This window comes from Camelina sativa, chromosome 8 (assembly GCF_000633955.1).
Source record: "Camelina sativa cultivar DH55 chromosome 8, Cs, whole genome shotgun sequence".
Lineage (NCBI taxonomy): Eukaryota > Viridiplantae > Streptophyta > Magnoliopsida > Brassicales > Brassicaceae > Camelina > Camelina sativa.
Window position 1 is genome coordinate 25,936,656 of NC_025692.1, and position 23,448 is coordinate 25,960,103.

General features: G+C 36.0%; 5 protein-coding genes across 6 annotated transcripts in view; 2 read left to right on the forward strand and 3 right to left on the reverse strand.

The window, feature by feature from the left end:
• On the reverse strand, positions 2,285–4,467 carry LOC104708682 (salicylate/benzoate carboxyl methyltransferase-like). Of its 2 annotated transcripts, none has more exons than XM_010425285.2 (5): positions 4,231–4,467; positions 3,986–4,118; positions 3,377–3,772; positions 3,013–3,270; positions 2,285–2,796 (listed from the first exon to the last, which is right to left on the reverse strand). In XM_010425285.2, the coding sequence occupies exons 1-5, from the start codon at positions 4,326–4,328 to the stop codon at positions 2,431–2,433; spliced, it is 1,251 nt and encodes a 416-aa protein (XP_010423587.1). In that variant the 5' UTR covers positions 4,329–4,467; the 3' UTR covers positions 2,285–2,430. The 2 variants fall into 2 exon arrangements, with proteins under 2 accessions (XP_010423587.1, XP_019084630.1); XM_019229085.1 differs by having other exon boundaries at positions 3,986–4,120; positions 4,324–4,371.
• On the reverse strand, positions 5,040–12,152 carry LOC104708683 (pullulanase 1, chloroplastic-like). The gene is made up of 28 exons (XM_010425286.1): positions 11,839–12,152; positions 11,601–11,748; positions 11,458–11,510; positions 11,250–11,358; positions 10,988–11,124; positions 10,698–10,897; positions 10,449–10,598; positions 10,156–10,216; positions 9,849–9,969; positions 9,509–9,599; positions 9,345–9,438; positions 9,065–9,160; positions 8,830–8,970; positions 8,579–8,629; positions 8,376–8,446; positions 8,175–8,267; positions 7,951–8,041; positions 7,540–7,611; positions 7,242–7,298; positions 7,087–7,155; positions 6,932–6,988; positions 6,669–6,743; positions 6,405–6,493; positions 6,244–6,321; positions 6,001–6,139; positions 5,655–5,767; positions 5,459–5,558; positions 5,040–5,352 (listed from the first exon to the last, which is right to left on the reverse strand). The coding sequence occupies exons 1-28, from the start codon at positions 12,079–12,081 to the stop codon at positions 5,242–5,244; spliced, it is 2,910 nt and encodes a 969-aa protein (XP_010423588.1). The 5' UTR covers positions 12,082–12,152; the 3' UTR covers positions 5,040–5,241.
• Positions 13,823–14,925, forward strand: LOC104708685 (zinc finger protein ZAT6-like). Its single transcript, XM_010425288.2, has one exon. The coding sequence runs from the start codon at positions 14,012–14,014 to the stop codon at positions 14,750–14,752; it is 741 nt and encodes a 246-aa protein (XP_010423590.1). The 5' UTR covers positions 13,823–14,011; the 3' UTR covers positions 14,753–14,925.
• LOC104708687 (cytochrome P450 84A4) lies at positions 20,345–22,123 on the forward strand. Its single transcript, XM_010425289.2, has 2 exons — positions 20,345–21,257; positions 21,357–22,123. The coding sequence occupies exons 1-2, from the start codon at positions 20,355–20,357 to the stop codon at positions 21,987–21,989; spliced, it is 1,536 nt and encodes a 511-aa protein (XP_010423591.1). The 5' UTR covers positions 20,345–20,354; the 3' UTR covers positions 21,990–22,123.
• Positions 22,177–23,448, reverse strand: part of LOC104709946 — a 4,051-nt gene continuing 2,779 nt past the window's right edge. Inside the window, exons 10-14 of the mRNA XM_010426481.2 lie at positions 23,277–23,446; positions 23,061–23,168; positions 22,899–22,976; positions 22,717–22,815; positions 22,177–22,628 (exon numbers count right to left, since the gene is read on the reverse strand). Coding sequence (XP_010424783.1) covers positions 22,367–22,628; positions 22,717–22,815; positions 22,899–22,976; positions 23,061–23,168; positions 23,277–23,446 — 717 coding nt within the window. The 3' untranslated portion in view covers positions 22,177–22,366. The remainder of the gene's footprint in view (positions 22,629–22,716; positions 22,816–22,898; positions 22,977–23,060; positions 23,169–23,276; positions 23,447–23,448) is intronic.

Consider the following 23,448-nt stretch of genomic DNA (forward strand, 5'->3'; position numbering starts at 1 on the left):
TCAAAGATATGTGGGGATTATTTGAAAATTTAAGATGGAAAAATGTGTTTTTAAAATGTGTATGTATATATATACATATTTAAATTGACTGCTAGCAAATTTACGTATAATATGAAGTCGATCTACTTGTTCAGAGAGGTGGCTTGGTTGGTAGCTAAATTAATTAGCTAATTAACGGAAAAGAGCGTGGCTAATTTATTGCTTAATCCCAATGATGAAGCTAAGGAAGAGTACCGACTACCCCTTTTCCGACTAAAAAAAAAATAGGAAGAGTACCGACTAGATAAAATGGACTGCATGCATGTGAACGCGTATATATATATGCCATTATCATAACTTATGAGTTATGACTCTTAAGTCACATTAGCAGATTTAAAAACTATAGTTTATAAGATAACAACAATATTAATATAAAAACGTTACTACAAGCTTTAGTTGCTATCATCAACTAAGTTATATTTATTTAATCACAAACTAGTTTGATTGTAGTTGAGTATTAGAGCGAGAGAGGGTGGTGGGAGAGTTAAGGAGCACAAGTCGGTTCTCTGACCATTATTGAGTGTGAGCCTCTTCTTCTTAATCTTGTGTCGCCGTCTATTTCAATTCCTTTACTACCACCACACACAATTGTTTTAAAAGCACACAACTCTGTTCTCAAATATCCCCATATTTATAAAATCAACAACAATATATATGCTGGAAAAAAAATACTACAAGATATATTATATGTCATTGTTGTCAATAGAGAGTTTGCTTTCCTAGATCAAAAGTGATTGTTTGTTGTTTTCGTATTCACAGTGAAAGACTGCATGCTGTTTCGCGTTTTACTGTACAGGCTAAAATGGTTCGGATTGGATAAGCCGAAAACTAAGAAAAAGAAGGTAGACGTACGTACATTTGGAAAACGGATGTGAAAGAGTGATATGGGCCTCTACGTTTAGCTATAGCCCAAAATATATTGAATGATAGACAACCAAAATAATTACCTCTTGTTGTTGTTGCTAATTTTTGCTGCGAAATCAATGTCGATTATGCTATAGCCTATAGGTTGGTGTTATTGTTGCTTTTTCGCTGCTTCTTTGATAACGATTCTGAGATTTTTAGAGTTAATTTGTTCAATTTTTCAAATGTATAGGCATTGAATCGCGTCTTTAGCTCTCTCTCTAGTCGTTATTCTCATATCGCGATTCGTAGCTCTTGTTGTTATTGTTGCTAATTTTTGTTGCGAAACCAATGTCGATGATGCTATAGCCTATAGGATGGTGTTATTGTTGCTTTTTCGCCATTTCTGCTGCTTCTTTGATAACGATTCTGAGTTTTTATAAATGTAATTTTGCTCAACTACTTCATCAAATCGCAATTCTTAGTACCTATGTATCTAGGTTAGTGTTGATGATGATAGGTTACTGTTGCTGGAAAACTACTTGATGCAGACTTTTAATTGATGGTCATTATTGATAAATCGGTTAAAAAGTTTTTTCTTATTTATTTATGTTCAAAAATTACAGCATACCAGAGTAATTTGATGAGTTTTATTTAGTGAGTATTCCATTCATTGATAACACTATGATTCAAAAACTTTGTGAAAAATTGGAAGAAATATGTTACAATTGATGGGTTTAGACATTTTTTGTTTATAAATAAATGACGATTTCCAACTTTTCATAAAGTTCTTGAATCTTAGTGTTATTTTTCTTTTTTTTTGGCAAACGAATCTTAGTGTTATCGATAAATGAAATACTCACTGAACAACAAGATGTTCTTCACATTACTTTGGTACCTGCAATTTATGAACAGGAAAAAAAACTTCTTAACTGAGTTATCAATGAAAACTATACAAGTGTTCCAAGAAAGAGAATATTACTGTATTATTTAATTTTTATTGATAAAGATATATAATACTATTTTGCTCTAGTCTAATAGAATTTCGGTATTAAGGGGTTAATTATTGTAAAACTAATATGTGAGTTAATAGTTAATTATTGGTTGTCTAACATCAATACATTTTGGGCCATACCTAGACTTAGAGGCCCATATTACTCTTTCGCATTTTTTTGTAATAGAGTCCCGTTTTTTAAACGTACGGCTACCTTTTTCTTAGTTTTCCGGTTATCCAATCCGAACCATTTTAGACTTGAGAGGAAAATAATATGTGGTCTAGGCCACGACTAATGGCTAAAGAAAAAGAAAACAAATGTGCGTTCTCTCGTTCATTATAGCTTTTTGTCCCATATCTTCCATACCTCTTAATTCACATATAATTCTGATAGTGGCAGAAACAACATCACGAACACGCATCACTAGACAAATGTCAATGTCATGGTTGCATTAGTCTGTATATTTATTCTAAGAAAACTTAATTAGAAACTATAGTATACTTCAAATTTCAAAAAGAATATACCCCACGACTCGCCAAGGTTAAACTTTAGGTTAGGACATGAGAAAAGTTTTTTTTCTAGTCAATGAAACGACTATGCTGACGGTCGTTTTGTTCTTGCAACTAGCATGTTGAGACACATGATGTGCGAACTTATTAAACAATATGTTGATAATAGCATCTCCAAAGTGAGCCACGAGCAGTGGTTCACTCACCGCTCTGATGTAATTGGCTTCATTTTTCCCTGATTTACTTCTCTTTGTCTCGTCTTGGTTACAGTGACCAAGATCATATCCATGTGTCTCCAAGTCTTTGATTTCAAAGGAACCTTCTTTCTCTACCATCTCCTTCACTTCTTTTTCGTTCGGGTCATAAAATGGTATGTAGAAAGAATTAACCTTCGATGCACTCACAAGACCCTATATATAAAAGAATATGATGACAAAATTGTTAGATCGTCACATTGAGAGTATGGAAAAACCAACACTAGTATATGATGATGTACAAAGACCATTCCATACATTATCAATTGGTTTTGAGTTTGAACTCATAATTATTCTTCACAAATTAATGTAAAACTACGTTTGTAAATATTCATTATGTAGACGACAAAATGTTTTGATTTAGATGAATACCTCGACGACAAGGTCAGAGAGAGCTTTGGATAATAATGTCCAAAAGTGACAACAATCTCTATGCAGTGGATTATCAATAGTACTTCTACCGATGAAAGTAAGAACCATGCATCCATTGGAAACCATTTCTTCAGCACGCAGTTTCAGAAATGTCATGAAATCTCTTTGGAATTGATTTAAATAAGCTTTGTATGTACTTAGGGGACTTGAATTTTTGATGTACACACTCATCTTATTTTCCTCAAGCCCTTCAAGAACCTTACAAACAAATATTTCCAACATTACATCAATTTCAAAGTATCAAATTAATAAATTTCTATATACAAAATGTTATAAATTAATGAAGTCTCAACACTTATCATACCTTAGAGAGCCAATGGAGACCATAAGAGGAATGCACGAAATGAAGACTCCTCCGAGGGAAGAGCCTCGAGTAGAATGAACCGGGGACTCCAGAGACAAAGTATAATTCTTTGCTCGTGGTGTTCTTTTCGTTGAAGAATTGTATGAATTTGAACGTTGTGTTAAAATCGTTATTAGGGAGATCATTTAGACAACAATCTATTTCTGGTGGGTCTTGGTTCCTCTCTTGACATAATACATTGATTGTATTGATAATTTCAGACATTGCCAAGAAAGTGTTTTGTCCCGAAGAACAACCTAAATCAGCTACTTTAATGTATCTAGGAAAGTTTAAGTTTATCATCAGCTCCTTTGTGTTCTTAATTAAAACTGGCTTAGCCTTTGATAACACTCTTCTCTGAAAAAAAAATCAAATTAAGAACTTGTTAGTTATTATTGAAATCACCATTATGTATCCAGATTGATTATTGGCCTATATAATTAAGTAATTATGTTTATGTATCCCGTTTATGGTGTAATTCTACACTCCTCCTTCTCCTAATTTCTGCATGGATATGTGTTGTATAAGAAAAAAAAAAAAAGAACTATGCAGAAGTTATTAATAAAAAACCTGAAGAAGAGAATTTGTGGAGTAACTGTTGTCTCCATCTCCTCCACTCATACAAAGAGGACTCGCAAAAGAGTTTTGAATAATTACATCTCCGTTATTCCTCTCATTTTCATTTTCGCTCTTATCATTACATCTGCAACACATATATAAACAAATACGTAAACAATCATACATATACGCATATATCTTTATCAAATATTCACATATACAAATCATATGATGATATATGAATTGGTGAGAAGAACCTTAAGAAAGATGTGGAATGGATGAATCTTGAATCCATATCTCGCAACCAGCTATTATCAAAATAATGTATGGTGTTTAAGGAGGCTACCTCTCTCATTCACTTTATTTATAGAAGGTGGGGACATATATGTCTTAAACGTGAATCACGCCGAGTTGTTGCGATACGAAAATTCCACATTTCGGTCTTTACCCATTCTGAAGGCAATCATAAATGATACTAGAGAGATTAATATAATTTATCAAAGAAGCAAAAAAAAAAAAAAAAGAAGTAGAGGGTAATTAATTGTTTCTCTATAAGAGTAGTGTTCTTTTCTTTCGATGAGAATTTCGTGATGCTTTGTAAGCTCATATCGCACACTCTCTATTCATAGATAAGAGAATCAGAAGACAATGCAAATTGACATTGGTTGTAAAGTAGAATAATAATAGTGATCAAGATCATGAAGAATAAGTACGAGACCCCATAATATTCTCAAATAGACATGATATTTTCGATAAAATAAAATAAAAAGAAGCAAAAGTTGTAGTATACATGTGTTTGTAAAAGGGCTCGAGACTTATCTATTAATATGCAAATGCATATAGTATGATTACTGAAGCTGAGGAAAATATCATGTGTTTTCTTAACATGTGTTTGTGTTTTCTTCACTAGTGTTCTTTACTTTCCGTGGCAACATAGTCCTCTCTGTATATTTAATGTTTTGTTGTAAATTGCACGTTTAGGTTTTAAGGATACAAATCTCTTAAGATATACCTGCTCTGCTACGATAGGTTTCGTGCAGATTTCCTGACATATTGGATGTCTGAATTGACTTTAAACGCTGAGTTGTTGCAATACAATAATTTCAAATCTAAATTTGAGCTTATATATTGGCGTACACAATCTGACAATCTTTATATAGAGTTTATTTATAAATTAGGTTAAAAGAAATAAGACAATTTCTCCCATGTTCTTGAGAGAATATTATGGGACAGAGCATATGCTTACCTGTTTCCTTTAAGGGAAAGTTTCAACCATTCCGCGATTCAACAAACACCGTCGTTGTTCTTGCCGGTACAGTGAAGCTGCCGGAAAACGCCTCATAAACTGATTTCTTGACTGTTTCATCGCCTGACATCACCTGTGTGAGTCACTCAGTGTTAAATCATCGCTTACAGAGCTTAAAACTTTTCTAAAAACAACAACAAACTGAAAGGTACAAGCTTATGATTCTTTTGATGATTCACCTGTACCGGGTGTAATTCGAGATTCCTGTCTTTTAGAGCGGGACTGAGAAATGAGAACTCAGATGGGCGTGCATTGAAGATTACCACAATGAGTGAGTAGCTGTAGTAGTAACAGCACCATTACTGAACAATGTGTAGTTGTATACACTTTATGAAGGTTTGAAAGATTTTCCGAGTTGTTGTTTTTTTGGCTTACACTGGATCGATCTGAGATACACTCGGGAGGATGCTCTTATGACCATCTTCAATGCTCATGACAATGGCACCAGGGATTGATGAGGGGCCTGTATTATGAAATCGCACTCGCTCCTGAAAAAGAAACAGAGGTATCAGTCGACAAGATTTTGAGATCTCTTACTTCATTTGTGATTTTGTAGAGATTGTGAATTAGTTAATACAATCACCGCTAAGTTACTTAGAACCTGCATGAGCTTTCTGGTAGTATTTTACGGCATTGCAAAAGAAGGATACTACATGAAAAAAATTCATAAAAGGGCAGAGAACCCAGTGGAAGAGAATTATTTAACAGTAGTCATCCTTACCTGGATAGCCTTCGCTGTATCTAAACGAAAGAGTGGTGAAGAGTATCTGATGCGTAACAAATCTAAGAAATTGTGCAGCGTGGCAACTATGTGACTGCTTTGAGGCTTGAAGGATGGATCTTGTAGCCTCGGTTTGATCCTACAGACAGAGTCAGCAAGAGCTGACTAGTTTCAGAAACATGCAATGGGTGTATGGTTCCACTAGTAATCGGATTTATTGAAGGCGATTCGATCAGTACTTACAGTGGCCAATTGTGTTCGTTTTTCCCTTTTGGAGGAAGCCCAACACCCCAATTGTTGGAACTGTAGCTGAAGTCTAGCCTAACTTGTTGCCGTTCATGTCAATCAGTAGGTTAATCTATAATCAGAGGAAAAATGTTTATTACAAGAGAGAAAAGGCAAACCTATTGAACCAATCATCGGAGTTGTAAGAATCACGATCAAGTGATTTCGAGCGTAGAATCTCGTCCCCAGCATGGAAGAATGGAATACCCTTCACATGCAGAATAAACATTATAAATTTTTATTTTTAAGGTAATGAGTCAAACAAGATATCTACTCGGTGTAATAGATTCAATACTAATGCCCTGATTGCCCTAGTCTGCAGTCTCTTAGTCTACGAGTGATCTATCTCTAAGTCTAACTAAAGTTAGGAGACAGTAGAGAACCTGAGAGAGGGCAATCATACTTGACGCCAAATGATTGATTCGACACCTTTCATCAACAAATATTTCCATCGGAGTCTGCAAGAGCAAAGCAGAAATAAGTCTACACACAACCTCAAGTAAGAATATGATGCAAATAAATAGACAGAGGGATACACGTTTGTTAATCAGAAGTGAATTTTAATCAAGCAGAAAAAATCATTAAGCTGAAGAATTGAAATTTTGGATGTCTCCATAAACGATAAGACAAAATATTGTTTTATTACCTTCAAACTGATAATGTCAAAGAGAGTTTCATTGTCATGGGCAGAGACGTAGTTAATCTGAAAACACAGCAAAAATGCCGGTATGAGCATCACAGATATATTGGGGGGGCTTAATTCAATAAAATGATGAAATTAGTAGAAATGATGTTGCGTACAGTTTCTGTTGGCTGTGAAGCATATGCAACAGGTGTAGCATCATGCATTAAAACCTCTGATCCATTCACCTACATAACGAGAGCGATAGATCATAAAAGCTAAGGACAAAATCCTTTGTGAATGGTTACACAATAAAGTGTCTCTACTTGCATACCTCCTTTCCTTCGTGATTGGTCAGCATATAATCCTTCAGATTTGCTGCCATACCAATCTAGTCCATGATGAAAGTATAATAAATATATTAGGAAAATGCTTTCTAAAAGTTAGTGTTACAGTATAGACACCTCTGTGGCATATCAACTCGTAAGTAGAACATAGAAAGATAGGAGAAAAAGCATTGGGAACAACTGTGAAGCGAGTTTGAGAGCAAGGTTGGGTTTGGGTATCCATAAGCCTTGATCACAGATACATGAATACCATATTCCATATGATATCTAACGATGATAAATTACCTGTATGTGATCTTTCGCGGTAGAAAGCATCAGTTCCTGGGTAGCTTCTGAACCATGGTCATGACCGTTAGGCTGTCCAGAACAGGGAGATTAAAAGTGAAGACAAGAAATGTACATATTTCTAAGATATATTACTTGAAATATTAGTTTAGCATTGGCAATAAGGGGTCTCTCAGATTGAAAAAAAACAAAAAAAACACTTAAATGGGCAATACAGCCTGTAATTCGAATTATGTGATGTCTATTCCAGACAACGCTACAAACATGTACCGTTGGTAAATTCATGGAAAAATATGTCATGTGATGATGTGGTATACATATTATTATTATTTTTAAACTTTGGTTAGAGCTAAAACAGTATAGTGATTCAATATCTTGATTGGTAACTGCACAAAATAAAAACCAACATACCTCTAACAATAAACCTGTAATAAATCCTTGTTGAAGAGGATGACCAAATGGAGATCCCCCAAGAATTGCATCTCGTATACGGTCGTTAAAACTGAATACAGGTTATAACAAAATAAATCAGGGAAATGTGGAACAATTGTTGAAGAAAGTAACAAGATTTCCAATTTCTTAACTAAAAGAGGAAAAAGGGACGAAAATCTCTTTTTTCCAATGAACTTTCAAACCTTCCAATTCCAGTCCCGCATAAGTTGAACTGTGAAGCATTTATTCCACGTCCATTGTTAGCAACTTCACCAAAGTTCCATCCTTCGCCATATCTGATAACAACACAAGAAGTAATATGGCTAAAATTATTTCACAAGAAGTAAAAAGATAAGTAATGTTGGAAAACTTGCATGTAAGCTCGATTAATAGCCAAGACTTACAAGTAAATTCTTGAACCATCAACTCCATCTTTTTCCTTTCTCAAGCTACCAATTGCAGATTTTGCGTTTACCTATGGAACACAGATATTGCATTTGTAATATTACACAAAAACCTAATGAAACAACATACTAACTTCTAAAGAAAGCAGTAAAGATAACTATCAATTATACAAACAAAACATGCGAGTAACAAAGTTGCTTACCATTGTAGCTTTCATTATATGACCCATAAGATCAAAACGAAAACCATCAACCTGACAGAATCAATACATGATCAGCCAGCCTGAATATACGAGGACAAAAAATACTTTTCAATAATGGAGAATACAATAAACCTAGTCATGGTCAGTAGATCAAAGGTTGAAAGATACATGGGAAAAGCTAATATTTATTTTCTGTGGGATGGGAAAGAAGTACCAAATGGAAATAATCAGAATAAATGACAAGCATGTACCTTATAATTAACGACCCAATTTAATAGATCATCCCGTATTAGACGATCAACCATATAATGCTCGCTGGCAGTGTTGTTTACACATGTACTGTTTTCAATAAAACCATCATTGTTCCTTCTCAAATAGTAACCTGGAACTATCTAAGAAAATACAGTTTTTCCGTAGAAGAAAGATTGAGCAGTCAGGCAAGACAGTTAGTTATCATACTGAATAAAACATCAGTTAGCTACATACCTTATCAAGAACAGAGTCTTTGTCGTGTGGCCCATTTGCATGCAAGTGGTTGTAAACAACGTCTAAGATGACATTAAGACCAGTACAATTAAGAGCCTGCCAAAATAAGCTACATAAAGAGCCAACATAAAAATAGCATGAGGGTTTACCATGCAATCATCAACACCTTATATGAATCACTACAAAATTCTACCTTCAATGAGCTTACTAGTATCGCAAATCACAAAGGACAAGTATACACTATCCAATTTACAATATCCAAACATGGGTAGATGCAAACCTGAACCATTTTTCTAAATTCAATTATGCGGTAAGGACCAGTCGGATCACTAGCATAGCTTCCTTTCGGGACTCCCCAGAGCACAGGATTATACCTTCACAAAACAGGAAACTTGTGAAGGTGATGCTTCATAAGGATGAAGTATCTTGTGTATAACAAATTACCCCCAGTTATAGCCATTATCATTCTGGATTTCTGTAATACGAGCTTGTGCCTCAGTTGAATCAGGTGGTAATCCATCCAGCAAACTGGTGTCTACAACAAAGAATTGTCAAAATTATAATACAATAAAAATCCAGATACAAAATACCAGACAGAAACAGGGTAGACGATTTTGTTACTTTTGCTTATAGATTCTATTGGTCTGAAGATTTAAGGTCCGGCTTTGAGCTCTAACTTGAGTTCAATTAAAAAAAGCCCCAAATTTAAAGATAAAATGGCATCCCAAACATGAATCGTGCACATTCTGTTAAGTGTGTGATTGAGACATCAAATATACCCTACCTACAGACTTCCAATTCTCCTTCTCATCATCAACATCACCAAACTGATGTGTTGGAAGAAGATGTAGATGGGTAAGACCTGCATCAACTAATTTCTGAAGATGTCTCCCACCTGCAGAATCCTGCCAATAGATCTAATGAGATATGACAGAAAACACGACGAATCCGAGTATCTTTGTGGAGAAGCAATGCGACAGAAATAATAGATGTACAACTACTATTTGGGGTCATCACTAAAACATGTGGATCTAGACATCCTATATCGACTAAAATGATAAAGTTATGCACATGGACAATGATATTTGCACCTTTAAAGTGAAAGCTAAATATCCACCACGATTTTCAGGCTCGACAGTCTCATCATAGGCACTAAAATAGCAGGTAAAAAAGTTAGACAAACGAGAAGAAACCAAAAATCTATACGAGCATTGTAAACGACTCCATTAAGTATCCTTTTCGTTTGTCTGTTATAAGAAGTTGTTCTTTCTTGGTTGCGGGAAGAGAGGAAAAAAGACGAAAGAAGATAATGGGTAAGAGAGAGTGTGTGTAGTTATTCCGACGAGAACTACTAGACAAGTTTTATCCCATAGAGCCTAGTTACCTGAAGTCCCTCACATGCAGCTCATAAATACTTATATCTGAGTAGGATTTTGGGCATGGCTTCTCATCTGCTAAGTTCTCCCATCCTTCAGGTTTTAGATCATCAGAATCAAGATTAACCAGAAAAGTTTTGCTCCCATCTGCTGAAAGCCTGCTTGAGAAAATACAAATAACACATGACTCATTTTCAAAAAAAATTGTATGGGGGACATACTTTCAAGCCAGTTGATTATTTGAAAAATACAATTACCCCCGTGCATAAGGATCATTAGCATAGCAAGTCTCCACTTTCATGGTGCTTGGATGGTAGACTGATACTTTATACATATAATAGCATCCTTCCCAACTACAAGCCCCTTCAGTGCTCCACACACCGTTTGCCTCTTTGAGTGGGCAGATTTCCATCGGACTCTTGTAAAGTGGGTTTTTATAGATGCAAACAGATACTGCCTACTTCAAATGAGCACACAGAGAGTTAAATATGTTTAACGCAGGTATAAAAGGCAACAGCATAAACCATTTCCAACATGGGAATCATACTTGAGCAGTGGGAGCCCAGAGGTGAAGAGATACACCTTCTGGTGTAAAATGTGCACCAAGGGGACCATCATATGAGAACAATTCATCCAGGACGCCAGGCAATTGCAACCCAGTTCCCTGAATCAGCCGTCCTTTCGCTACAGAAAATTAAACAACCACTAAATAAGTTAAGTCTCCGTAGTTTCTTTGCATTGTCAATGAGTGATCCTAAACAAGAAAAAGAAACAAATAAATCAAACGAAATGGTATAGAAAACTCTAACCATCAAAGCAAACAACAGCTAACTGGCTTTTGACAAGATCCCTGACATCCAAATCTGAAGGAACTTTGAACGATTTGTAATCCCTAATATGTGGAAACTTCTCAATCACCTGAAATTAAGCCTTCCACTTTGAGAATATTTTAAGAAAATTCCTAACAAATCATATACTTTTACGAAGCAAACACATAGGAGAGAGTGCACAACTTACGTTTGCAGGAAGTGAACTGGATTCAGCTTCAAGCTTGATTCTTAAATCATAACCTGAAAGCCAATGAACCTAATTAAAACAAAAACAAAACAAAATCACAGAGACACTGGTAAAAAAGAGTAAAGAGATAAGATTAAGGGCACCATCGATTCCATCTTCACTGAATGATAAACCAGCAATTTTGCTCGCATACAAGTAACACGATTCTTCACCAGCAACAACATCCACATTCCAAGCGATTACGCCTTGGGTAACCCAATGCGCTCTTGAATAGATCAAACAGTGAAGAAACTGATCACAATTTCAACACAAAATCGTCAACAAAAAAAGCAAAATCAGTAACATTCTCCTTCTCAGATAACAAAATCAAGAGGCGTGAACCTGATAATTCGGAGTGGAGACTTCAATAGACATGGAAGATGAAGCGGAAGACGAGGAACAGAGGCAGTAATGCGAAGTTCTCGAAGGAAGTCTGTGACGGGAGATAGAGATTGAAGAAAAAGCCCGACGACGACGCCGCCACCGAGGTCGAAGATTAGAATCAGATGCGAAGATATGAGGAGGCGCGACGGAGGTGGAGTTGAGAAGATGAACGGAACTTGATGGTATCAGTGTCAGTGCCATTCTTCTCCGACTGAGAGTGATGGTTTCAGATTGTTCTTCTTCGAAGGCCAATAGTTTCAGATTTAAACGAAAGTATTATTTTACCCCTTCAATTTTATGTAAATTACATTCGCAGATCTATTGGCCTTCTTCGAATGGTCCACTCCACTCCACGCGAGACATATAGTGAGGCCCAAACATTAAGAGACAAAAAAGAGGTTACGTTAATATTGATATAGCTTGGATAAAGTATGAAAATGACAGTACGAGTGGTTTAGTAGCCGACTTAATTTGGCTTTTTATATATCTTCACTTAGGTTGGTTGGTCAGCAAAACACCTAAGACCATTTTTATAGGAGGAACACCAAGGGTGTTCTAAGCCCAAATAAATTAGAAAAATAATGAATAATGGGTTTAGAACAATTTTTTTGATCTTGAATGAGAACTGATTTAAGCTCAGTTTTCGTTGGTCGTGGCTTTACGTGATTGGCCGAGATTTTTTGCAATGAAAGAAAATATTTCATTTATCTCGTTATTCACTGTGTATTTCTTTAGATTTTGTTTGAATCATTCTCCCTGTGGAATTTTTTGGTGGTTTTGATTGATGGCTTTGTTTGTGGTTTTGTAAATTAACAATAATCTCATTGGTCTGAAAGCATGATTGTCTGTAGCATTTGTTGTGTTTCCTCTTTCCTGAAACTTATGACTGAAACTGATATTGATTTTTTGGTTGTTTCTCCCTGATGCAGAAGAAAGATAACACCAGTCCTGTTGATTCAAAGCTCACGGTATGTTGCTGTGTCTTGCATTCTATCTTATATGATAAAGCGAGGTAAATTGGACACTCAAGTTAAAGTCTACCGTAAGGTAAATTCCATTTCTATTCTTGTTTCTACATTTTGTGGTTTCTCTCTGTCAAGCAAATATATAATCTTTGCTCCCAAAGAGAATTGCTTTCCTTAGTCAGGATCAGTTTAAGGCGATAGAAAAGCTCTCCTCTTGAAACTGTTTTAAACTCTTCATTGGTGCTTTACAGGAGCTCTCTGGGCTAAAGAAGACTCTGAATCTTGAAGTTGAGCAGCTCCGTGAGGTATGTAATGTATTTTGAGCCAGCATGCACATTGATATATTACCAGTTTCTGTATCTTGATACATGTTTGATTTCGTGTCATTTCCATACAACTAGGAATTCAAAGATCTGAAAACCACCTTAAATCAACAACAAGATGACGTTTCTGCTAGCCTGAAAATTTTGGTCTCATGACACTCTCTTCTTCCTTATTGTTGTCAATAGATTGGAAAATTTTAGTATTGATACAATGTTTTTTTGTTTCATAAAAATTTGGTATTGTATTTTGAATTCTAGTAAAAGTTTTATAAGTTTGCAATTTAAATGTTATTTTATAATTTATTATAATTATAATATGTTTAAAAATATTATATTATTAAATTTTATGATTTTAAATATGTTCTCCCAATAACTAATTTCTCAACAAAAGATCTAAACTAATGATTTTACATTATTTTGATAATATTTTTACTAAGAACACCAAAAGTGTTCCCTAAGCGAAAGAACTCTCTAGAATATTCTTAACTGATAAGTTTTAAGAAGGCGGCATTTTACTAGTACAGTAGCACTACTAGAAAGAATGAGAGAACAAGTCTTCTCAGCCGACTTGTACAAACACGTGTACCAAGTCAAACCAAAACTTAGATACTTTGATTTCATCTTTAGTCCACACACAAACATATAACTTAGATAATATCAAAGTGATTATCGACTTGTTCACTCCTCTTTAACACTTTCTCACCGCTTGACACGCAACTTCCTCTCTTCAGACTCCTCTATATATATACACGCACACTTTCGTTTCTTGATTCTTAATAACCAAATCTTTCATATATAATACTAATAATAGTCTTATCAAAAACAAAAACAAAAATCAAGATAATGGCGCTTGAAGCTCTTACTTCTCCAAGATTAGCCTCTCCGATGCCGACTCTGTTTCAAGATTCAGGAGTAGGGTTTCATGGGAGTAAAGGCAAGCGATCTAAGCGATCTAAGCGATCAAGATCTGAATTCGACCGTCACAGTCTCACGGAGGATGAGTATATCGCTTTATGTCTCATGCTTCTTGCTCGAGACGGAGATCGAACCCATCATGACGTTAACCTTACTTCTTCACCGGCTCTGCTTCCTCCTACTCCGATCTACAAGTGTGGCGTCTGTGACAAGGCGTTTTCCTCCTACCAGGCCCTTGGTGGACACAAGGCAAGTCACCGGAAAAACTTTTCGGTGACTCAATCAGCCGGAGGAGATGAGCTACCGACGTCGTCGGCCATAACTACTACATCTGGTAGCTCAGGCGGCGGCGGGGGAGGACGAAGTGTTGAGAAGTCGCACGTTTGCTCCATCTGTCATAAATCGTTCGCCACCGGTCAAGCTCTCGGCGGTCACAAACGTTGCCACTACGAAGGAAAGACCGGAGGTGGCGGCGGAGGGAGCAGTAGCGTGTCGAATTCGGAAGGTGTGGGTTCTACGAGCCACGTCAGCAGCAGCCACCGTGGGTTTGACCTCAACATCCCGCTGATACCGGAATTCTCGATGGTCAGCGTAGAAAACGAGGTGATGAGTCCCATGCCGGCGAAGAAACTCAAACATAGCTCTTCTAAGGGGGATAACTTGATATAGGGAATTCGTTATTTACTGTACATTCCAAATTTTGATTTTGATTAATATCTTTCTCTTCATTGATAAAATGATTATTCTTTCTTGTATAATAGTATTTTGCTTTTTCTTTTATTTAACTTGAAGCTGTAAGGACATCATTAACGAGAAAACTTTTTTTGTGTTTTTAAATTAAATATATAGTGAAAATAATATTAGATCAGTTGTTAAGATCATAAGTAAAAAAAATGGAAGAACTAATTATAGTATTCTTAAAATAAAGATATAGTGAAATAATATTCATAAACATTTTACAAATTATAAAAACTTATAAAATAACATTTAAATTGCTTACTTATATAAAAGCAATTGTATACTTATAAATTAATATAATATTCTTAAACATATTACAATTATAAAAACTTATAAATTAACATTTAAATTGCATACTTATATAAAAGCAATTATATACTTATAAATTAATATAATATTCTTAAACATATTACAATTATAAAAACTTATAAATTAACATTTAAATTGCATACTTATTTAAATTGCATACTTATATAAATGAAATATTTTCTTTTTTTCCAAAAAATCTCGTCCATTCACATGAAGCCACGTCAAAGAAGAACTGGGCTTAAATCAGTTCTACATAAAGAACTAAAAAAAATGTTCTAAGCCACTATTCATTATTTTTCTAATTTTTTGGGGCTTAGAACACCAAAGGTATTCTCCCATTAATGATGGCCTAAGGCACTCATGGTTTTGAGTCTCAAACCAAAAATATCAAACATAATATTATTTCCTTTATATAGATATATAATATGAAATAAAATAAAAAAAGAAACGAGAACAATCTTACATGTTTGTGGTAGATATATAGTATTGACATCAAACCAAGAATGTTAAACACAAAATTAACAAGTCGTGGGTTTAATTTGTCGCCAGCAACTGGCGATGATTAATCATTTTTTACCAATCAGTTTTTACCTCCCAGGGATAGAGAAATTCAGGAGTCGCATGGTTTAACGAGAAGTACAGTCCTTTATCCGCGGCGTACCATGTAGCATTTGCCTTATTATGTATTGAATCGTTCATACTTGCCTTGTAAGCTGTAAACGAGCAATGAAGCGTGCCCTAATATCCATGACCATGTTCTAGATCGCACTTAATTTTTGTCGTACGGAGAAAATTAGCATCGTTGAAACGCCAATATTGTCGTTGATTGTGATGCAAGTATTGGACTTTGAAATCGTCGTCCCTTGAATGGCAGTGGACTGTGAGAATTGCATTTTTTGTTAACCTGTTTACTATCATTAATACGTTTTTGCCATACGCATCTCCAATGCAAAACACTAAAGCAATGAGAGTAATTATGAGACGTTTCATTTTTATTTATTTATTTCTGGGGATGTAAGATTGTCCTTGATTCTTAAGAAGGATTGTAATTTTGATGTATTTATATAAATTTTAGTATATGTTTTTTTGAGGTTAGGCGTCAAGATCTCTCTTTTATTCATTTTTATGAAGTTACGCTGAACGTACAAAGCCAATTTTAAGAAGATTAAAAATAGAAATAACTCTAGATAGCCATCATGTAGAAATGGCTGAGTGATTAGTACTATTGCGTGGTCAATATTTTTCAATTACGTTAAAGTTGCCAATTTTTGTCCACTAAGAGTAAATTTTATCCACAGGAATTTTTGTAAATGGATTTTAAAAAGGAAAAATTATATTGTATTAAGAGTAAATTTAAACTATTGTCTAGTTTTATTTATCTTAGGTATATAGTAAAATTTCTTAAAGAGTATCAAAGTTAATAATTAAATTTCTTCTGTCTTACTTTTTGTTCATTAGACGCTAGTTCACTAAGTCCTTCCTTTCCTTGCACCGAGGTTGAAGCCTCTCCTTATAAGCGGGTTATACATAACGTATATGGTCTCTTAAGTGAGGCCCAACAAAAATAAAAAAGGTTACGTACGTTGGTATCGATATAGCTTGGAAATAGTAGATATTAACTGGATAAAATGTGAAAGAGACAGTACGAGTGGTTAGTAGCCGACTTAAGTTTGGTCTTTTTATATCTCGACTCCCACACTTGGTTGGTTAGTTGGTTGGTCGGTCAGCAAAACACCTTAGTGAGAGAGAGCTCTCTAGAATATTCTTCACTGATAAGAGGCGGCATTTTACTACTTAAGTGCTACTGTGCTACTAGAAAGAACGAGAGAACAAGTATTCTCAGCCGACTTGTACAATCACGTGTACCAAGTCAAACCAAATGTGCCCAAACCAAACTTTTTTTTTTTTTTTTCCCCAAACCAAACTTAGATACTTTAATTTCATCTTTAGAGTTTAGTCCACACACAAAAAATGTAACTACAATATTATCAAAGTGATTGTCGACTTGTTCACTCCTCTTCAACACTTTCTCATACACGCAAAACTTCCTCTAGACTCCTCTGACTTTACTATATATATACACACACTCTTTCGTTTCTTGTTTTCTTCATAATCAAATCTTTCATTTACTAATAAAATCTTCTCAACTTAGTAGTCTTATCAAAACTCACGATAATATATATATGACACTTGAAGCTCTTACTTCTCCAAGATTAGCCTCTCCGATGCCATCTCTGTTTCAAGATTCAGGAGTAGGGTTTCGTGGGAGTAAAGGCAAGCGATCTAGATCTGAATTTGACCGTCACAGTCTCACGGAGGATGAACATATCGCACGTTTGCTCCATCTGTCATAAATCGATCGCCACCGGTCAAGCTCTCGGCGGTCACAAACGTTGCCACTACGAAGGAAAGACCGGAGGTGGCGGCGGAGGGAGCAGTAGCATGTGTCGAATTCTGAAGGTATGGGATGTACAAGCCATGTCAGCAGCAGCCACCGTGGGTTTGACCTCAACATCCCGCGGAGAAGACGAGGTGATGAGTCCCATGCCGGCGAATAAACTCTGGTTTGACTTTCCGGAGAAACTCAAACATAACTCTTTCTAGGGAAAAAACAGATTTCGTTTTTTACTGCCAAATTTCGATTTTGATTAATATCTTCTTCTTCATTGATAAAATGAATTCTTTCTTGAACTCTTAAGTATCTTTTATTAGGACTCTATATATTTATATATATTTTATTTAAATGGAATCACTCATATGGACTGACATGTTTTTGAGTATCCAATACAGTATTTGTGGGTATTTTTCCTAGATAGTATTGACATCAAACCAAGAATATAATATAAACATAAAATTAACAAGTCGTGGGTTTAATTTGTCGCCAGCAACTGGTGATGATTGGTTTAGAGCCAGTTATACATAAATTCAGGAGTTACACGGTTAAACGACCAGTACACTCCTCTATCCGCGGCGTACCATGTAGAATTTGCGTTATTTTTCATGGACGGGTTCATACTTGACTTGTAAGCTAAAAACGAGAGGTGATGCACGCCACGAGGTCCATGTTTTAGGTCGCACGTAATTTTTGTATCTTTGAAATAAGCATCGTCGAAACGCCAATCTTGTGGTTGATTGTAACGCAAGTATTGGACGCCGAAATTGTCGTCCTTTGAATGGCAGTGGACTGTGAGAATTGCATTTTTTGTTAACTTGTTTACTATCATTACTACGTTTTTGCCATACGCATCTCCAATGCAAAACACTAAAACAGTGAGAGTAATTACGAGACGTTTCATTTTTTTTTTCTCGGGATGTTAGATTGTTCTCTTTTTTTTTTTCTCTCTTCTAAGGATTGTGATTTTGATGTATTTATATAAATTTTAGTGTATGGTCGTCTGAGGCTATGCGTCAAGATCTGTCTTCTATTCATTTTTATGAAGTTACGCTGAATGTGGAAGGCTAATTTTAAGAAGATTTAAAATAGAAAATAGCTCGATGGCCATCATATGGAAATGGCTGTATAAATTACTAGTACAATTTCAAAAGTCTCCGATTCTAGTCATTACAAATTTTTTAAGAAAAAGTTAATTAAATCAAAACGATGTAGTTTAATTGGAAGCGATGTCACCTCATGAAATCAACGTTGACTAACGTCTAATAATTTTGATTCGGAAATCAACCCAATTCTAATAATTTGAATATAAAATATGTATTTTATTTGAATACAAGTATAAATTGGCACTGTTAATTTATACAAGTAGAAGTTAATCTTTTTGAAATTGTAGGGGTCGCAAGTATTCTTTCCGTACACTAGTTCACTAATTATAGATAAGGTTTAAAATTAAGTGGGAGTCCTTAAACATGTTTATGTCATTATCAATTATATCAAAAACAAGTATATATAAGTTAATTATTTCGTTGTTGCCTTTCAAAGGAGTTATGTTCAAAGTCAAGGTTCGAATATTGTCTACAAGTAAAAGTAAAATGATGCAGCATATATTGGGCTTTATTTTAGTTGATAATTATTTACTTTGAAAGGTCCAGGATTAGGATTATAATATTTGGTGTTTATATTCTTTCCTTAGTTTTAGATTTGAGTTTATTATAAAAGAGATAGAACCTTCACATGTATAGACAACAATTGATTATTGAATAAACTAGTTTTAAGGGAGTTTTATGTAAAGTTTAGAGAGGAGTATTCTCAATCCTAAGAGCTTGTGAGTTTGTATTCAAGTCCTGCAAGGAGGATTTGCAAAACCATTGATATCTTTCCCGATCTCGACTCTATCCATATTGTTTTTTCATCAACTTTTGACGCTTTAAACAACATCCGTTTGTGAATCTAAGTCTTGTTAATTAAGTTTGCGCTCGGCATCATAAAAACTCTTTAATTTAAAAGAATAACTATAAGCTTTTGTTTTGCTTATATAAAGCACATGATATATATACATTACAAAAAAAACACCATTATTTTTCAAGACAAATGGGTGAGCTAGTAGCTACCGTATAATACATGTGTCCAAGTCCCATACATTATTAAAGCGTAATAATAGCAATGAATGATGAATATGTTCATTTTTCGTTGTCCGAATCATTTCACGTGAATAGCAAGAAAAATACAATATAGGTAAAATATCGTGCATCGCGAGGCGTGTCAATGTCATCAAATCAAATGCTAAAAAATGTTAACAGTGACATCATATAGGTCGTCGAAGTCATAAATTGGACGAATTTTAGTCACTTCACAATTTATATATAAACACTATACTGTATATCTTAAAAATCAGCATTATTTTGGAAGAGAGAGATCACTACTATAACTCGGTCTCCTCCACTCTCTGTCTCAGGACTCCATGTGTTTTCTTCAACAAAAAAGCCTATTTAAACAATTCTCCATGTTCTTATAAAATGTATCTTGGCTTGGTCCTTTAATGATGCAAATATATGTCGTAGCTACATGAGCGCGATGTCGTTTTCACCAAAACAAACAATTATAATATACCCACAGCGATCATCCTAATCATTGTAGCCTCTTTACTTGTTTCTTTGTACCAATCAGGTTCACGAGTAACACGTTATATACAAATTTTAATATAATAACACAAAAGATATATATACAAACAAGAAAAGTAGCGTCCGAGGCCTATCAATTACAACCAAAACTTTATATAACACATTACATATTATTTACAGTCCCATAATTGGACACTAAAATTGTATCAAAATGCATACTCTAACGACTCTCATCTTTCTTGTCCCTCTTCTTCTTTTTCTCTTCCGCCACTTCCTTTCACGGCGGCGGAGGCGTACAAAACCCTACCCTCCTGGCCCCAAAGGCTTACCCATCATTGGAAATATTCTCATGATGAACCACTTCAACCACCGCGGCCTAGCCAAGCTAAGCCGTATATACGGTGGGTTGCTCCACCTCCGCCTCGGGTTTTCCCACGTTTTCGTTGTTTCTTCTCCGGACATCGCACGTCAAGTCCTCCAAGTGCAAGACCATGTTTTCTCAAACCGTCCCACCACAATCGCAATTCGTTACCTGACCTACGGGGGCTCCGATCTTGCATTCTGCAATTACGGCCCGTTTTGGCGTCGGATGAGAAAACTCTACGTCATGATGCTCTTTAGCCGTAAACGGGCCGAGTCATGGGTCTCTGTTGATGAAGAGGTCCACAAATCGGTCCGTTTTGTGGCGGTTAACGTCGGAAAACCGTTAAACGTATGTAAACTAGCATTTTCCCTAACAAGAGACATAACATTCCGTGCTGCGTTCGGCTCCTCGGCGTCCACTTCTGACGAAGAACGATTAGACGAGTTCCTTGAGATCATACAAGAGTTCTCTAAGCTCTTTGGTGAGTTTAACGTAGCGGACTATGTCCCTTCGTGGCTCAGTTGGATTGACCCGCAAGGGATTAACAAGCGGGTGGAGAAAGCTCGAAAGTCTCTCGACTGTTTCATTGAGTCCGTCATCGACGATCACTTGCTCAAGAAAACGAGAGAACGTAACGTTGATGAAGAGAACGATATGGTTGATCAATTACTTGCGTTTTACAAAGAAGAAATCAAAGTCAACAACTCTGAGACCAACATTAAACTCAATAACATCAAAGGCATCATCATGGTAAATTAAACATTATATTTCACAATTCTTTTTTTGGAAAATAATCATATATCTGAAAACACTAGCTTTTATATTTATATTGTTCAATGGAAAAAAAAGGATGTGATGTTCGGAGGAACCGAGACGGTGGCATTAGCAATCGAGTGGGTTTTAACGGAGCTACTTCGGAGCCCCGAGAACATGAAACGGGTCCAGGACGAGCTAGCGAGTGTGGTCGGGCTTGACCAGTGGCGCGTGGAGGACACGCACCTCGAGAAGCTCACCTTCTTAAAATGTACACTCAAGGAAACCTTACGGCTACACCCGCCGTTCCCTCTCCTCCTCCACGAGACGGTGGAGGACGCGGATGTCACAGGTTACTTCATCCCCAAGGGATCGCGAGTGATGGTCAATACCTACGCTCTCGGGCGTGACCCGGATTCTTGGTCCGACCCGGAAATATTCAACCCGGGTAGGTTTTTGGACCCTGACGCTCCAGACCTGAAGGGTAACAATTTCGAATTCATTCCGTTCGGGTCGGGTCGGAGATCTTGCCCGGGCATGCAACTCGGGTTGTACGCGTTTGAGCTTGCGCTGGCTCATCTTTTACACTGCTTCACGTGGAGTTTACCAGACGGTCTGAAATCCGGTGACGTCGACACCGTTGAAGGGGCGGGTCTCACCGTTCCTAAGTCAACTCCTTTGATGGCGGTGCCGACTACGCGCCTTCTCTGCCCAATCGTCGTCTCCTGAAGACTGAGAAGCCTCCACCTTTGAAAACAAAAGTTTTCGGAATAGGAGTAACTCTCTGTTTTATATAACCGTAAATTCAGAAAATTCTTGATGTAAGCTGTCAATACTTATATGAAAATTGAAAATAATATATATTTGTACGAATAAAAAATCTAATTAGTATTGATATCTACTGACAAGAAATCAAAACAGTACCAATTTAACGACTTAGTTATAAGTAACGTATACTAATTCAAGGAAAATAAGCATAAGAAAGTAATGACAAATTACTACAGAAGCGTAGATAAAGCTTACACTATCGTTTTAAGTAGGAGGCAAAATCAGACAAGAGCATGCAGTAAGCTTTTGAACAAATAGCACAAGACAATGCTGGAGATTTAGCATTTTCGTCGCATCTTCACTTTACGTGAGACTTCTTTGTATGATTGGACTTTCTCTGCGGCATGTCTCGATGGTCTTCCCACAGATGATCTTCTTGTCATCCCTTCGTTTTCGTCAGCTTTAGGCTTGTCCTTTGTTTCGGTTTCGTGATCACACTCTTGAACTACGTTGTTGTCCAAAGATGGATCTGTCGCTATTTCTTTAATTGCTTCATCGGTTTGAGATTTACCCATTCTTGATTGTCTTCTCGTTGAGACTCTGACGAAGTACACCAGAGATTAGCACTGAGACTTGATATATTTACAAGTGGAAAGGATATGCAGGAAATTCACTGTCACTAACAAACCTGCGTTTCTGGTTTGTCTCTTTTGTGTCAACTCTGCTTTCAGATGGTTCCTCCACAGCTTCAGATCTTGATCCAAGAGACTCTTCGATTACAATACTTCTAATATACAGGAGAGAAAATATATTAGCTAGTTTTCACTCGACGGATTGGGAAAATCTTAAAAAGATAAGTTTTTAACAAACCCTGCATCATCAGCATTCAAGGTTTCAGTCACTTCCGGTACTTGATCAAATCTTGCAGACCGTTGTATTGAAGAGAGTCTGCTCAGTAGTACAAGTAATTAGTGACCTCAAACACACTTCTAGTAACATCTATAATACAACGTAATTTAGGCTCTTACAAACCTTCTCCTCTTTGTTGTCTCCATGATGACTTTGTTTCGCTCATTGACGCTAGTACATGGTTCAGCTTCTTCAGGCCTTAAACGAGCAGACCGTCTTCTCATAGAGAGCCTGTTCGAAGCAGAAAAAGTGTCATTGCAATACACAACTGTCCATTCAGAGTTTGCAACAACGTCTATTATTAAAGTGGATAGAGGAAGGAAAAAAACACTAACAAACCTTGCCGTTTCATTAGTTTCTTTGGGAGCATCTATCTCAAGCATTTTTTCCGTTTGTTCAGTTTCTTGAACATCAAACCTGGTAGACTGCCTTCGTGTGCATTGCCTACAACAAAAAAAAACAACAACAAAAAGAAATAAAAGCACGAATAAGATACACTTGTATTCCCACT

Coding starts and splice junctions, on each gene's coding strand:
- LOC104708687 (XM_010425289.2), top strand. CDS start 20,355: ATGCATACTCTAACGACTCTCATCTTTCTTGTCCCTCTTCTTCTTTTT. Junction 21,258..21,356: donor ACATCAAAGGCATCATCATG/GTAAATTAAACA, acceptor TGGAAAAAAAAG/GATGTGATGTTCGGAGGAAC.
- LOC104708685 (XM_010425288.2), top strand. CDS start 14,012: ATGGCGCTTGAAGCTCTTACTTCTCCAAGATTAGCCTCTCCGATGCCG.
- LOC104708682 (XM_010425285.2), bottom strand. CDS start 4,328: ATGAGAGAGGTAGCCTCCTTAAACACCATACATTATTTTGATAATAGC. Junction 4,119..4,230: donor CATTCCACATCTTTCTTAAG/GTTCTTCTCACC, acceptor TATGTGTTGCAG/ATGTAATGATAAGAGCGAAA. Junction 3,773..3,985: donor CCACAAATTCTCTTCTTCAG/GTTTTTTATTAA, acceptor TTTTTTTTTCAG/AGAAGAGTGTTATCAAAGGC.
- LOC104708683 (XM_010425286.1), bottom strand. CDS start 12,081: ATGGCACTGACACTGATACCATCAAGTTCCGTTCATCTTCTCAACTCC. Junction 11,359..11,457: donor CCAGTTCACTTCCTGCAAAC/GTAAGTTGTGCA, acceptor GCTTAATTTCAG/GTGATTGAGAAGTTTCCACA. Junction 9,161..9,344: donor AATTTAGAAAAATGGTTCAG/GTTTGCATCTAC, acceptor TTATTTTGGCAG/GCTCTTAATTGTACTGGTCT.